The following is a 13,551-nucleotide window of genomic DNA, read 5'->3' on the forward strand; positions in this document are numbered from 1 at the left end:
AAGAAACATGGAGCAGAATTTTACTCCTTACATTTGGGGAACTGAATAATAGTCTTTTGGACCAGTGCATTAACATCTAGTTGAATAATTAATCTACATTTCATTACAGTAACAGTAGATATAAGACTTATGTTTTGAGATAAGAAAATGTTATATCTAGGAATCCTAATTAACCTTCTATAACTTCTACATGTATTGTTAATCAGTTGTTCAGAAAATAGCTGCACTTAGTCTGCTCTCCCTCAAGTTATATTTGGTCACTGACTTCCATAATCTAAACTCACCATTCAAAGAGACAAGTTCCCACTGTGCGAGACTTAAGGCAAGGTAACATCAACAAGTTCTCTGTCACCTTAAATTAACTGAGTGAATTGTTTCACTACATATTCTGGCTCAGATCATTGAACATCATCCTGTATAATGTAGCCACTTGTTAGTGTTCCTGCAACTTTAGGGACATTTCTCTCTGATATGGGAAGACTGAACAAGATAAAAACATGTAGGTGGAATTTTAACCAAAAATGTTGGTGAAAATTATTTATTGAAAGCCTGGGAAAACCATTCTAGCCTAGAACAAGCAGAGACTTCTCTATACTACATAAGTAAAGTGTCTCTCTGCTGATGTGGAAGAAAAACACCTACCAAAAAAAGGGTAGTTCTGTCTTAATGCCTATTGCCAACAAGGGTGGTGGGGTTTTCTTTAGGTGGGAGTAGAGAGGAATTGTGCTTTTCAGTTTGAAGCAAATTGAACATAGAATATAGGTAAGGCTAAGATTTTGTCACGGATATTTTTAGTACAAGTCAGGGACAGGTCATGGGCAATAAACAAAAATTAACGGAAGCCTGTGACCTGTCCCTGACTTGTACTAAAAATTTCCCTACCCATTTTATTATGGATAAGGGTCCAGCACGCATCATTGCTGGGGCTCTGGTGTCCCCCACTGCCCACAGCAATGGGGCAGCTGCGGGATCCCCAGCTCGGCACTCCAGGGGCCCCCATTGCCTATAGCTCAGAGCTCCAGGATCTCCTGGCTGATTGGGAGCTCCATGGCTGGCAGCCATGGGGGCCCCCTGCAGGGGTGACTCATGGTAGGATAACGGAGGGCCAAGTGCCCCCAGCAGCGGGCCTGGGCCAGAACCTTTCCTCTTCCAGCCATGCTGCCTGGCGCAGTGTAGTGGCTGACTGGGAGAGCACCTGGCTGCGGCAGCAGCAGGCTGCCCCCAGCCCAGGCTCAGCTTCTGGGGACAGGAGCCAATTCTGAGAGGTCTGGGGGGCTCCAACTCGCTCAGCTGCTGTCCCAGAAGCCAAGCCTGGGCGGGAGGCAGCCAGGCATTCTCCCAGGCAGCTACTGTGTTGCACCAGGCAGCATCCGGGAACAGCTCTGGGGCCTGGCTTCCAGGAAGAGCAGCCGAACATCTCAGGGAGAGCTGGTACAGTGGGAGGACAGAGCCCGCCCCCTGAGGTAATGTGGGATGGGGAGAGTGCAGAGACCCCAGGCTAGGGGCGGCGAGGAGTCACGTGGGGAGGACACATCCCCTTTAGCTGGTGCCCCCTTTGTGTCCCTCCCACGAGTCACCTTTGGCCCCCTGCCACCTGTGACTTCTGCAACCTCTGTGACAAAATCGTAGCCTTAGATATAGGCCATTAAACAACCAACTGAGGGCAGTGATATCTGGTCCCTGACCCAATCTGGACTGAATTTTGCAAGCACAAAGTGAGATACTCCATGTTCCCATACTAATTTCTTGAGCTATCAAGTGAGCCCATATCTCAAACCAGGCATTTAATAATAGCAGTGATACCACAAGATTGCCTTGGCACGAGTGCACCGGCTCACATAACAAGAAATGCCTTTTAGATCATTCACAGCAACTAAACACATAGGGTGAATCCACTTTCTAAGAACAAGGTTGAAATATATTAGCCTTATTTGCCTCTTTTCCAATCCTTTATCTCTGCTTCTTAGGCGGAGGCTTGTAGGCTAGCAGGTGGGAGAGAGAAGCTATACCAAAGAGGAAGGTTTGGATGAACCATCGACGTTGAACAGAGCTGTCAGTGATGCCTTTGGTCCTGCAGTAAAACAAAGTTAGATTTTATTTAACATACTATATACTCTCCATAAAAGTGAACTGTGAAATGGATCTAACATACCACTGATCATATTGATTGATGTTTACAGCTCAAAGCACCTTGATGTGAGGAATGTTTAGTAATGAGGCTCAACTTTTACACTCCATTTAACGCAGTCTGTACCACTAATGAAGACTTGTTAATCACGATCACTAGACCTGTTTTTGACACATTAAGTCAAGTTATTGATGCTGTCAATGTTAACGTTATGCACAGTTAACATTTTGAAGTGCAAAATAAGCATGGGGATGAGACATTTGGCATTACTAGTATAAAGTAATCATGAAGTCAAGTACAGTACGCTAAGCAAATCCCTACATGATACAGAGTTTATTAATGTATTTTCACTATGGTAAGAGCTTTTCAGTTACAGTGGCAGCCTGGAGAATAGACAGCAAGTTAGTTGCACTCAGACTTCCTTTTTTGCTATGTGAACAGATGAGACTTAGCAGCAATAACAGGGATCATGTTTCTTAAACAGTGTGAAACTTTTTTCATATGGAACAGCTGATTTGCATGTGGAAAGTTGATTGTGTGGAAACACTAGTCACTAAAAAGACTAATGGCCTTCAGTGCTTTATGTAATGATTTCAGACTACTTTATCAGTTAAAGAAATGGGCTGCACAGTGATGGTTAGCAATCCCAAGAACAGTACATCACAGTGTGGTGGGAGCAATACTAACCCAGATCCATTGAGATTACACTTGAGTAGTTTTCTCAACTGTCTTTGAATTAATACAGTTTGCAACTTTTGTACTGACTATACATTTCCAAGGTAAATTCAAACAAAATGAACATACGAGGCACATTTAACACTAATTTAACTTAACCTCTTGAATGTTCATTAAAAGATCTGTGACCTCAACAGGTGCAGGGCTGGCTAACTATTTTGGCATTTCTCCATAGTGCAGAAAGGAGGAAAAAAGATGCTACTGATGGCAGCACACCTGCTAGTTAGAGACAAGCCTCCAACCCTCTCCTTCCCTCGTCAGGTGCTATTGCTTTGGAAATCATAACTTTCACTGGTGAAACCATCAGAAGAATGGCTTCTTCCCGTGCTGCAGTCATTTCCAAGAGCATATGGCTAATAGTATCAAGAGATCTAGCATATGCTTTAAGTCACTGTAGACTAAGACTGGGAGTGCATTTAGATTCATTTAAAAAACAATCCCCAAAAATGTAAAGCTCTAACTTTTCCCTGCCCTTCCTTATATTGGGGAAAAGGTAAACAGATAATGCCACAAAAGCTCCTGACAAAATGGTCAGGAACTAAGTGAAAAGCTCATTATTGGAGGTATAAAAATAGCTGATGGGCTAGACTCAAGGTCTGATTGAACATGTGTAATACAGGAAGCTTTAACTAGACACACTGTCTCAACTTACTTGGTGCTCCCTCTACCAATTTCAACTAAAATATCCTAACCCTGTTTATACTGTTGGGCCCTGTCTACATGAGGAAGATGAGTAGATAGCAAATGTGTTAGCTAATACATGTGAACATGTTTTTAGTACCTACTGTAAAGAAAGGCAGTGTAGTCCAAACAGGGTTTTAGTGTTCCTGAATTTTTTTTCCCTGCATTCTTTTGCAGTTTTTCAAATACTGCAACTTGCTTATGCAAGATTACACTCTTGCAAAACGTGTGTGTGTGTGTATATATATATATATATATCTAGGCAAACAAATACTTTCTACCCTCAATGAGATTTAACTGTTCGATTTCATTTCCTGTCTCCTTAGTAATGTCTAAAAGTACTACTGGAAAGTGGATGTTCGTATCATTGGAATTATATTAACAGCAGCTGCCTGGACAGAGGCTTATCAGAAACAAGGTGTTAAGTAAGCAGTCTTTATTTCTGCCTCTTCATAGTACTTCACATTTTAATAATGCTGTATAAACTTAAGTGCTTTCTGCAGGGTGCAAAACCTAGAAAGGGGTTGTCATACCTACTATGTCTGACATCCGGCATAAGTCTTGTAAATTTGTGCACAATCTTAGGTATTTTTAACTGTGAGAGAAGTCTGCCCTTTCTCCTTTTAAAACTGGGAAGTTATATAACTGCAAATAGGCATCACTTCATACTCCCCTTTTAATTAAATCAACTGAGGCCAACTTTTTTTTTTTTTTCCAAATACAAATAATCTGAGGACCACATTAAGCAATGGACCAAACATGGACCAAACAAAAGCACTATTTACTTTGTTTTGTTTGTCTGAATAAGGAGTGCCAGACAGCCTGTGACAAGTGGAAGAGGAGCATGTGTAGGTTTCCAGAACACTGCATGAGACTGTCTTCCCCTTCCCAGTACACATGAACCAAGATGTAAGCAAGGCTGCAACTTTACGAGTTGGCAGAAGAGCTACATAATTTTTTTAAAAAGTCAGTTGAAAGTATTAAGTTTCGAAAGTATTGCTGATCAACATGGGGTTTAGAGTAAACATAAGAACGATTACTCTGACTGTAGAGCCTTCACAATCTTTTACTCCTGAGCCATATACATCTTAGTTTGAGTAGGGCTCGACTTCCGGACACTGACTGATGCAAACAGAATCCTTATATTCCAGAATTCCTTTATATACACTTTCTATTTCACAAAGACCCACTAGGTGGCAGCCCAGTCCTGCCTACCCCCACACTCGCATTTTTCACAAGATGTATCAACTCTATTGATTACAAAGATGCTGAGAAGTTATTTTATAGAATCACAGAAATGTAGGGCTGGAAGGTCCTCAAGTCCTGCCCCCTGTGCTGAGGCAGGTCCAAGTAAACCTAGACCATCCCTGACAGGTGTCTGGTCACCTGTTTTTAAAAAACTTCTATGATGGGGATTCCACAACCTGCCTTGAAAGCCTATTCCGGATCTTACTTTCTAACCATAAGAATAGTTATTTCCTAATATCTAACCCAAGTCTCCCTTGTTGCGGATTAAGCCCATTACTGCTTTGTTCTACCTTCAGTTGACAAGAAGAAGAATTGATTACAGTCTTCTTTTTATAAGATTTGACTATCAGGTCTCTCTCCTCAGTCTTCTTTCCTCTAGAGCAGTGGTTCCCAAACTTGCTCCGTCGCTTGGCAGTCTGGGAGCCGCGATCAGTAAACAAACCAGCCCGAACTGCCAGGGGCTTTGCCCGCACAAGTGGCGGAACAAGTTTGGGAACCACTGCTCTAGATTAAACATGGACAGTTTTTTTTTTAACCTTTCCTCATAGGTCTGAGTCTCTAAATCTTTTATCATCTTTAGTGCTCTCCTACGGATTCTCTCCAATTTGTCCACATCTTTCCTAAAGTGTGGCACTCAGAATTGGACTCAGTAGTCCAGCTGAGGCTTCACCAGTGCTGAGGAGAGTGGAACAATTACTACCCTTGTCTTGCATACAACAGTTCTGTTAAAACATTCCAGAGTACTAACTTTTTTTGCAACTGCGTTACATTGTTGACTTGTTCAATTTGTGATACACTGTAAGCCAGCAAGTTATTCCCCATTTTGTAACTGTACATTTGAGGGTTTTTTGTTTGTTTCTGTTTTTGTTTTTCCCCTGTCCCCAAACCCTGTCCTAAGTGTGGTTGTCTTTATTTAATTTTATCTTGTTGAATTCAGACCAATTCTCCAATTTGTCAAGGTCCTTTGAATCCAGGTGTTATCTGAAAATTTTATAAGCATACTCTTCACTCCATTGTCCAAGTCATTACTGAATAGTATCTAACCCAGGACAGATCCCTGCAGAATACCACTAGATCTACCCTCCCAGTCTGACAGCAAACCATTGATTAGTTTTTAAGCATGGTATTTTTGACAGCTGCGCACCCATCTTAAAGTAATTTCATCCTGACCACATTTCCCTATGTGCTTATGACGCTGGTGTGTGAGTCTGTATCAAGAAGCCTTACTAAAATCAAGATTTGAAATCTACAGCTTCTCTCCCATACACTAGGCCAATAATCCTGTTTATCTTTGAGATCTGCTTAAAGAAAAGCCCCTCATTTGGCCTTAATATTTGAAGGTATGTGAAGGGACATGCCCTAACTCTGGTGTAGGGGAGATCAACCAGCTCTTCTGGGCCTGTTTAGCACTAATGAAGCAAACCTGCAAGGCTTGTTCTTCCTGGAAGGGAAGAAGCTTAAAAAGGGAAGGGACAGTGAACAGGAAGAAGGCTATTCCACTTCAGAGACTGCTGCCAACAGAGAGTGCAGCTTGTGACCATTGCCTTTTCAACTGACCTGATTGGCAGCAAAGCAGTAAGTCCCTAGAGGGGCAGAAGGTAGGCCCCACTAAGGCGATAATAGACTCTGATAGACCAAGCTCATAGAGCTGAATCCAGAAAGACACTGCCTGAGAGACAGGCCATCTTTGACCCTGTTTTCATCCAGAGTCTCCTCTCTCATAAGGGAAAGAGTATAAATGATATCAGGTGTCAAGGGCTCCCTTGACCACCCTCTTCCCCACTCCCCCCCCCCCCCTCCCCCCCCCCCCCAAAAAAAAGTACCATAATTGTTTTTATTCCACCTACTGATATGACTCTCTTCTATGGCACTCTGCACTATAGTTAGATTTGGAAAGATTAATCGGTAAATGTCAGTAAACATCAATTTCAAACACACAGACAAATAAAAATACTTTTAATATCTGCAAATTTCAGTTAAGAAAAATGCTGCTTGAGAACCCAGTTTAAGGATATTTATTTACTTTGTATATTTTGACAACTAGTGTTAAGGTTATAAGGCTTTAACTTTTTGAATCTCAATGCCTCTCATTAAAAAATTCTGACTTTTCAATTTCCCACAACTGAAAACTTAATTTGATAAAAATAATAAAAATGTTTAAAACCCACAGATTTGCTCAGTTGTAAAAGTTTAAATCTAATAGAAAAAATGCTTAAACTGATAGACTTGGCAGAATTTTTTTTTTTTTTTTTAAATGGCTAACTGAAATATCAGAGCACCACATGTGAGGATGAACTCTTCCTCCCAAATTCCCTCAGTAACAGTGCCTGAAGTTAGGTTCCTAAACCCATATCCTTTTTAGGCTTTTTTTTTTTTAATCTTGTCCCTAAAATCTAAGATAGAGGGGAATTTAAAAAAACAACCCCACACAACTTACTTGCATAACTTGATACTGTACAATGCTTCAGCTATATGAATTCCCCAGGCAAGCCAAAACCTGGTAAGATAAGCACACACATTAGTTTTAATGTTGCTGAAAATTAGGACCACACTGTTTCCATAATGCAAAAGATGGAAAGACGATATTTAAGAAACCGACAAGTTAGCTTTCTGCTTTTTCTAGAAGACAGAGAATTTTTTAGTCTAAGGGCGTATTTGAAAGAAAGGCAGAGTCTCTCTTAACTGTGCTCTGACTAAGAACAAGCTATGAAGTTCAGGTACAGTGCATCACCTAAAGCACCTGGTATTCATCCAAAACTTGTCATGGTATGTTTGTAAAATAGCAGATACTGTACTACAGAATTTGGCCCAATATCAGGCTCAACTTTCAGTGAAGTCAATACAAGCTTGCCTCACTACAGAATTTAGCCTTGTACTTATTAGAGGTGCAATCTAAGTACCAGAGAAGTCAAATGGTCAGCTTTTCATTGGATTTATAGTTACTAGAAGTTTTATTAGCTTTAGTTTATAAACAGATGGTATAAAGAGATCAAATACATGCCTAATTGGGCATTTAAGAAAAGACTAGCTTTTCAAATGAGTCAAAAGCGGTCCGTCTTCAAAGTGGAGTAATGATGGGGCAATTTGAAGCTTTTAACAAAGCCCTTCTAAAAACAGGTCTCTGAAATCATTTTGATCTATATTAATATGCTCTTGTAAATTGCCCTTCTGTTGTATATTGGTGCCCAGATACCTGCTTTTCTGAACTGCAGTATTTGTCCACCACCAATTTTAATGTATAGCCTTGTTCCAGTTAGGAGCTGTGGATACCAATCTTGCATCTGAAGCAACACACCAAGGCACACTGAGTAACTTTTATCTAGATACTAAGTGTTCCAAGTTCCTCTGGTGATTGGAAATCACAATGAGATTGAGTCCTGATTCAGTGCATGGTGAAAGGAACAAAAAGTGAAGCTGGAATGTCCTAAACAGTCTAAGGTTCTCTTTACACACAAGTGATGAGAGCTGGCTGCAATAAAGGCTTATCTAAACATAGTTCTTCAGAAAGAGCTCTTTCTATCCAGTTGTTCCTGAATAACTCCACGTGTGGACACTTACTCTGGAATAAAAATGTGTCTACACATAGTTACTCAGGAACAGCCTGATTAAAAAAGCTCTTTCTGAAAAACTCCATATATAGACAGGCTTAAATGGCATAAAGCCATAAGTTATGTAACCCAAAAAAACCCTTGGTCCTGTCTACACTATAAATTGTAACACCTTTAACAGAGGTCCTTCAGTGTAAGCTGAGACGCAGGGTATGTCTACACTACGGGATTAATCTGAATTTATATAATTTGAATTTTGGAAACAGATTGTATAAAGTCAAATGTATGCGCCCACACTAAGCACATTAATTTGACTGTGTGCATCCATGTACTGGGGCTAGCGTCGATTTCCGGAGCGTTGCACAGTGGGTAGCTATCCCATAGCTCCCGCAGTCTCCTCCGCCCATTGGAATTCTGGGTTGAGATCCCAATTCCTGATGGGGCCAAAAACATTGTCACGGGTGGTTCTGGATACATCCTTCCCCCTCTCCAGGGAAGCAACGGCAGACAACAGTTTCGCGCCTTTTTCCTGGGTGAACAGTGCTGACGCCATACCACGGCAAGCATGGAGCCAGCTCAGCTCAAGACAGCAGTCATGAACATTGTAAACACCTCGTGCGTTATTGTGCAGTTTATGCTGAACCAGAACCTGCAAAAACAGGTGGCAAGGAGTAGGCTACGGCAGCGAGAGTGATGACAACATGGACATGGAATTCCATCAAACCACGGGCCCCGGTGCTTTGGAGATCATGCTGTTAATGCGGCAGGTTATAACCATGGAACGCCGATTCTGGGCCCGGGAAACAAGCACAGAATGGTGGGACCGCATAGTGTTGCAGATGTGGGACGATTCCCAGTGGCTGCGAAACTTTCACATGCATAAGGGCACTTTCATGGAACTTTGTGAGTTGCTTTCCCCTGCCCTGAAGCACCAGAATACCAAGATGAGAGCAGCCCTCACAGTTGAGAAGCGAGTGGAAGATAGCCCTGTGGAAGCTTGCAACGCCAGACAGCTACCGGTCGGTCGGGAATCAATTTGGAGTGGGCAAATCTACTGTGGAGGCTGCTGTGATGCAAGTAGCCAAAGCAATCACTGAGCTGTTGCTACCAAAGGTAGTGACTCTGGCAAATGTGCAGATCATAGTTAATGGCTTTGCTGCAATGGGATTCCCTAACTGTGGTGGGGCGATAGATGGAACCCATATCCCTATCTTGGCACCGGAGCACCAGGGTAGCCAGTACATAAACCGCTGCAAGCACTTGTGGATCACAAAGGACGTTTCCCCAACATTAACGTGGGCTGGCCGGGAAGGGTTCATGACACTCGTGTCTTCAGGAACACTACTCTGTTTAAATGGCTGCAGCAAGGGACTTACTTCCCAGACCAGAAAATAACCGTTGGGGATGTTGAAATGCCTATAGTTATCCTTGGGGACCCAGCCTACCCCTTAATGCCATGGCTCATGAAGCCATACACAGGCAGCCTGGACAGGAGTGAGGAGCTGTTTAACTACAGGCTGAGCAAGTGCAGAATGGTGGTAGAATGTGCATTTGGCCATTTAAAAGGTCACTGGTGCTGGTTACTGACCACTATCCCCATTGTTATTGCTTCTTGCTGTGTGCTCCACAATCTCTGTAAGATTAAGGGGGAGATCTTTACGGCAGGGTGGGAGGCTGAGGCAAATTGCCTGGCTGCTGATTATGTGCAGTCAGACACCAGGGCAATTAGAAGATCACACCAGGAAGTTCTGCGCATCAGAGAAGCTTTGAAAACCAGTTTCATGACTAGCCAGGCTATGGGGTGAAAGTTCTGTTTGTTGAAAACCCGCCCCTTGATTGACTCATTCCCTGTAAGCAAACCACCCTCCCCCACCCTTAAATCACAGCTTGCTTTTAAAGGAAATAAAGTCACTATTGTTTAAAAATCATGTATTCTTTATTAATTGATTATAAACATAGGGAGAGAACCGACAAGGTAACCTGGATGAGGTTTGGGAGGAAGATAGGAGGGAAGTAAAAGGCCACTGAAAAAATTCAATATGACAGCCTTTTGGTTGGGCTGTCCACTGGGGTGGAGTGGGAGGGTGCACGGAGCCTTTTCACGCGGCACTGCTCTGAGTCCCTATTGTGGCCTCTCTCCATCGTGCCCATGGAGGCTTTTTCAAAAGTTTTGGCATTTCATCTTTTCAAAGTTCTGCTAGCACTGAATCCTCTCCCCATATAGCGATCAGATCCAGTACCTCCCGTATGGTCCATGCTGGTGCTTTTTTTTTTTTCCCAATTATCGGCCTGCATGGTTACCTGTGCTGATGAGCTCTCTGTGGTCACCTGTGCGCTCCTGTGCTGGGCAAACAGGAAATGAAATTCAAATGTTCTTGGGGCTTTTCCTGTCTACCTGCCCAGTGCATCCGAGTTCAGATTGTGACCGCTCTGGACAGCAATGAGGCACTGTGGGATAGCTTCTGGAGGCCAATACCATCGAATTGCGGCCACACTAACCCTAATTCGAAATGACAATATCGATTTTGCCGCTACTCCACTTGGCGGGGAGGAGTACAGAAATCGATTTGAAGAGCCCTTTATTTAGAAATAAATGGCTTCATTGTGTGGACGGGTGCAGGATTAATTTGATTTAACGCTGCTAAATTCGAAATAAACTCCTAGTGTAGACAAGGCCTAAGAAGTTGAAGCATTAAGGTAGACATCTCCCTTCTGAAGAGGAAAAAGGGAGAACTCTGGAAACAGCCTGCAGTGTCTGTACAGCCATTTAGCTTCCAGGGTAACAGAAGCATTTGAGAAAAGTTAATAAGAGGCCTTGTAAACTTAGATATTAACTGTTGCCAAGAATGATTTAATCTATATGTTTTTTCCCCCTAAAGACAGCAAATTCCCAATTCAGCTTCTGGATCTCAGGAACTGGCCTTGACAAGTTTCATTCACCTAGCCTTTCACCACCCCCACCTCCACCGAGGTGAAACACAAGCCATTAAAATGTAACAAACTATCAAATTAAATTATGGAATCTTAAGTAGGGGGTGGAGATGGGGAAACAAAACAATGTAAGTAGCAAAAACATTAGCTTTCCAAATCAAACTTACCCATTATATAGCAGTTTGGGGTGGTTGTCCACTAAATATTTAGTAAAATGGCCAAATTGTCCCAGATTCTCGTAGGGTAGTGTTGAAGGTAAAAAGACTGCCCACTAAGAGAAACATACACTTTAGTGAAAAAACGCACCTCTAAGCGCAGCAAGTTTCAGCGCTGTAAAGCGCTAGTGTAGATAGTGCCCTAGTGCCGGGAGCCACGCTGGTATCAATGCTCCTCATGGAGGTGGGTTTTTTTTAGAGCGCTGGTAGAGCTCTCTCCCAGCACTCTGCCGTGACTACACAAGCCACGTTAAAGCACTGCCATGGCAGCGCTTTAACGTTGCAAGTGTAGACTAGCCTTTTGCTGAATCTGCCAACAAAAGTCCAAAACAGAATGGTACCTGCAGTTGTCTCAATGAAACTCAACCCACCTCCACTTTTTTCATGCAATTTACTGATTGGCCAAGTGTAACTTTTGGTCACTACTCACATTAAGAAGTGTTTTTTATCAATACACACTTCTGCCTCAGCTTCCACTATGTTGAAATTCTAAAGTATTGGAAACCTGTCTCCCCTTCTGCCTATTCAAAATTTGCATTACGAGTGCAATGCTTCACTTTCTCCTATATTTAAAGATGTGTAGTCCACCTTCAAACTCTCTGTTGGATCCCCACTCACTTCAGAATTCAATTAAATTGCCCTTATTTTAAAAAGCTTTGATGCACGTGCTCCTCCTTAGTGCACAAGCTGTGTCTTTCATTCCTCAGTTAGAATGAACCTCTTTTTCTGTATAAAATCTAGCCACAGTTGCCTCTGTCTGCAGTTTTATTTTATTTTTAATTCCAACTGTTGGTAATACCGGTTCAGCTCTCCCACTATTAGAACTGGACAGAAGGCTACTGTACACAAGCCTCCCAAGGTCACCCATGTTTGACACTATGCCAATTTAATGTACTCTAAGCATGTTTAACTCTCATGGTAGCAGGAGCTGTGTGCGCACACGAAGAGTGCAGTGCTAGTATCAGGGGAAGATGCTCTGCTCTTTGCAAGAGTGGGATATTTTTTATAGCTATACAAAAATCCCTACTCTAGACAAGCCTTATATAGGAGGTGTACCTGAATGGCAGATCTATAGTATCGTTACCAACTTCAGCATCTCCTGGCAAAATTTGTTTCTGCTGTCAACTCTTGGAGAAGGGGGCATTATATCCCACTGGCATAAACAAACCAGGTGGGGTGGGGGGAAAATAGCTACCCCTAAAACAACTGCCCTTATTGTGCTGTTTTCATTTTCCTCACCTCACAAGTGCAAGAAACCACCTCACTCACTGAACTCCCACAACAATCTCCCCCTCCGAGCCCTGCCCCCCGCTCGGATACACACACCCTGCCCCCAGCACCTTCTAGCCCCCAGCACTCCGCTCCCCCCTGCCACACGCACCTATCCGCTCCCAGCGCCCTCTATTCCCGACACCCCCAGCCTCATCCATGCCCCCCCCCACCCATTCACCCTAGCCCTGAGCCCCCCAGCGCCGGGCGCCCGGCTACTCACAGCGAAGTAGCCTATGGAGATGGCGATGGCGCCCATCCAGAAGCGGCTGGTGCTCCGGAAATAGCCGCCGGGGTCCCCGGGGGACGCCGCCATGTTGGCACTAACCTCGAGCGCCGCTCACAGCATCGCCCCACGGAGGCGGGGCCGCGCGCCGCCACTGTCGCCCGAGGTGAAGGGGGGAGAAGCGGACTGCACCCGGACCAGACCATTCCGGCCGCGGGGGGAGGAAGTGGGGACGATCAGGCCTGAGCTCGAACCTCTGTGCTGGGGAGGAAGGAGAAGCAGCCTGAGTCCCCGCCCCGTCCATGGAGAAGCTCCGACCCCCCCTGGCTCTGGTGCTGACAGCTCAGCTCAGCTGCGGGGCACGGTTGGCGTCCCAGCTGGACGGGGACGTGCTGGGTGCGTTCGAGCTCCCGGGGCTCGCTGGAGAGGGCTACGCTGAGCGCGCTGGAGCTCCTCAGAACTCTCTCGCTAGAGAATTACACGCATGGGGGCGCCATGTAGAGAGGGGGCTCCTCCCCCTCCCCCTCATTTCATGTCGGAGGTTTGCTTACTGCACATGCCCTAGCCTCA

The 13,551-nt window shown here is 44.0% G+C and overlaps 1 protein-coding gene across 1 annotated transcript; it reads right to left on the reverse strand.

Annotated features, from left to right (window-relative positions):
- Positions 1-506: 506 nt before the first annotated feature.
- Positions 507-13,455, reverse strand: TMEM254 (transmembrane protein 254). The gene is made up of 4 exons (XM_034775622.1): positions 12,979-13,455; positions 11,439-11,542; positions 7,230-7,289; positions 507-2,071 (listed from the first exon to the last, which is right to left on the reverse strand). Exons 1-4 carry the CDS (start codon positions 13,069-13,071, stop codon positions 1,951-1,953), a joined length of 378 nt encoding a protein of 125 aa, XP_034631513.1. The 5' UTR covers positions 13,072-13,455; the 3' UTR covers positions 507-1,950.
- Between the last annotated feature and the right edge of the window lie 96 nt (positions 13,456-13,551).

Source organism: Trachemys scripta, chromosome 7 (assembly GCF_013100865.1).
Source record: "Trachemys scripta elegans isolate TJP31775 chromosome 7, CAS_Tse_1.0, whole genome shotgun sequence".
In the NCBI taxonomy this organism is placed as follows: Eukaryota; Metazoa; Chordata; order Testudines; family Emydidae; genus Trachemys; species Trachemys scripta.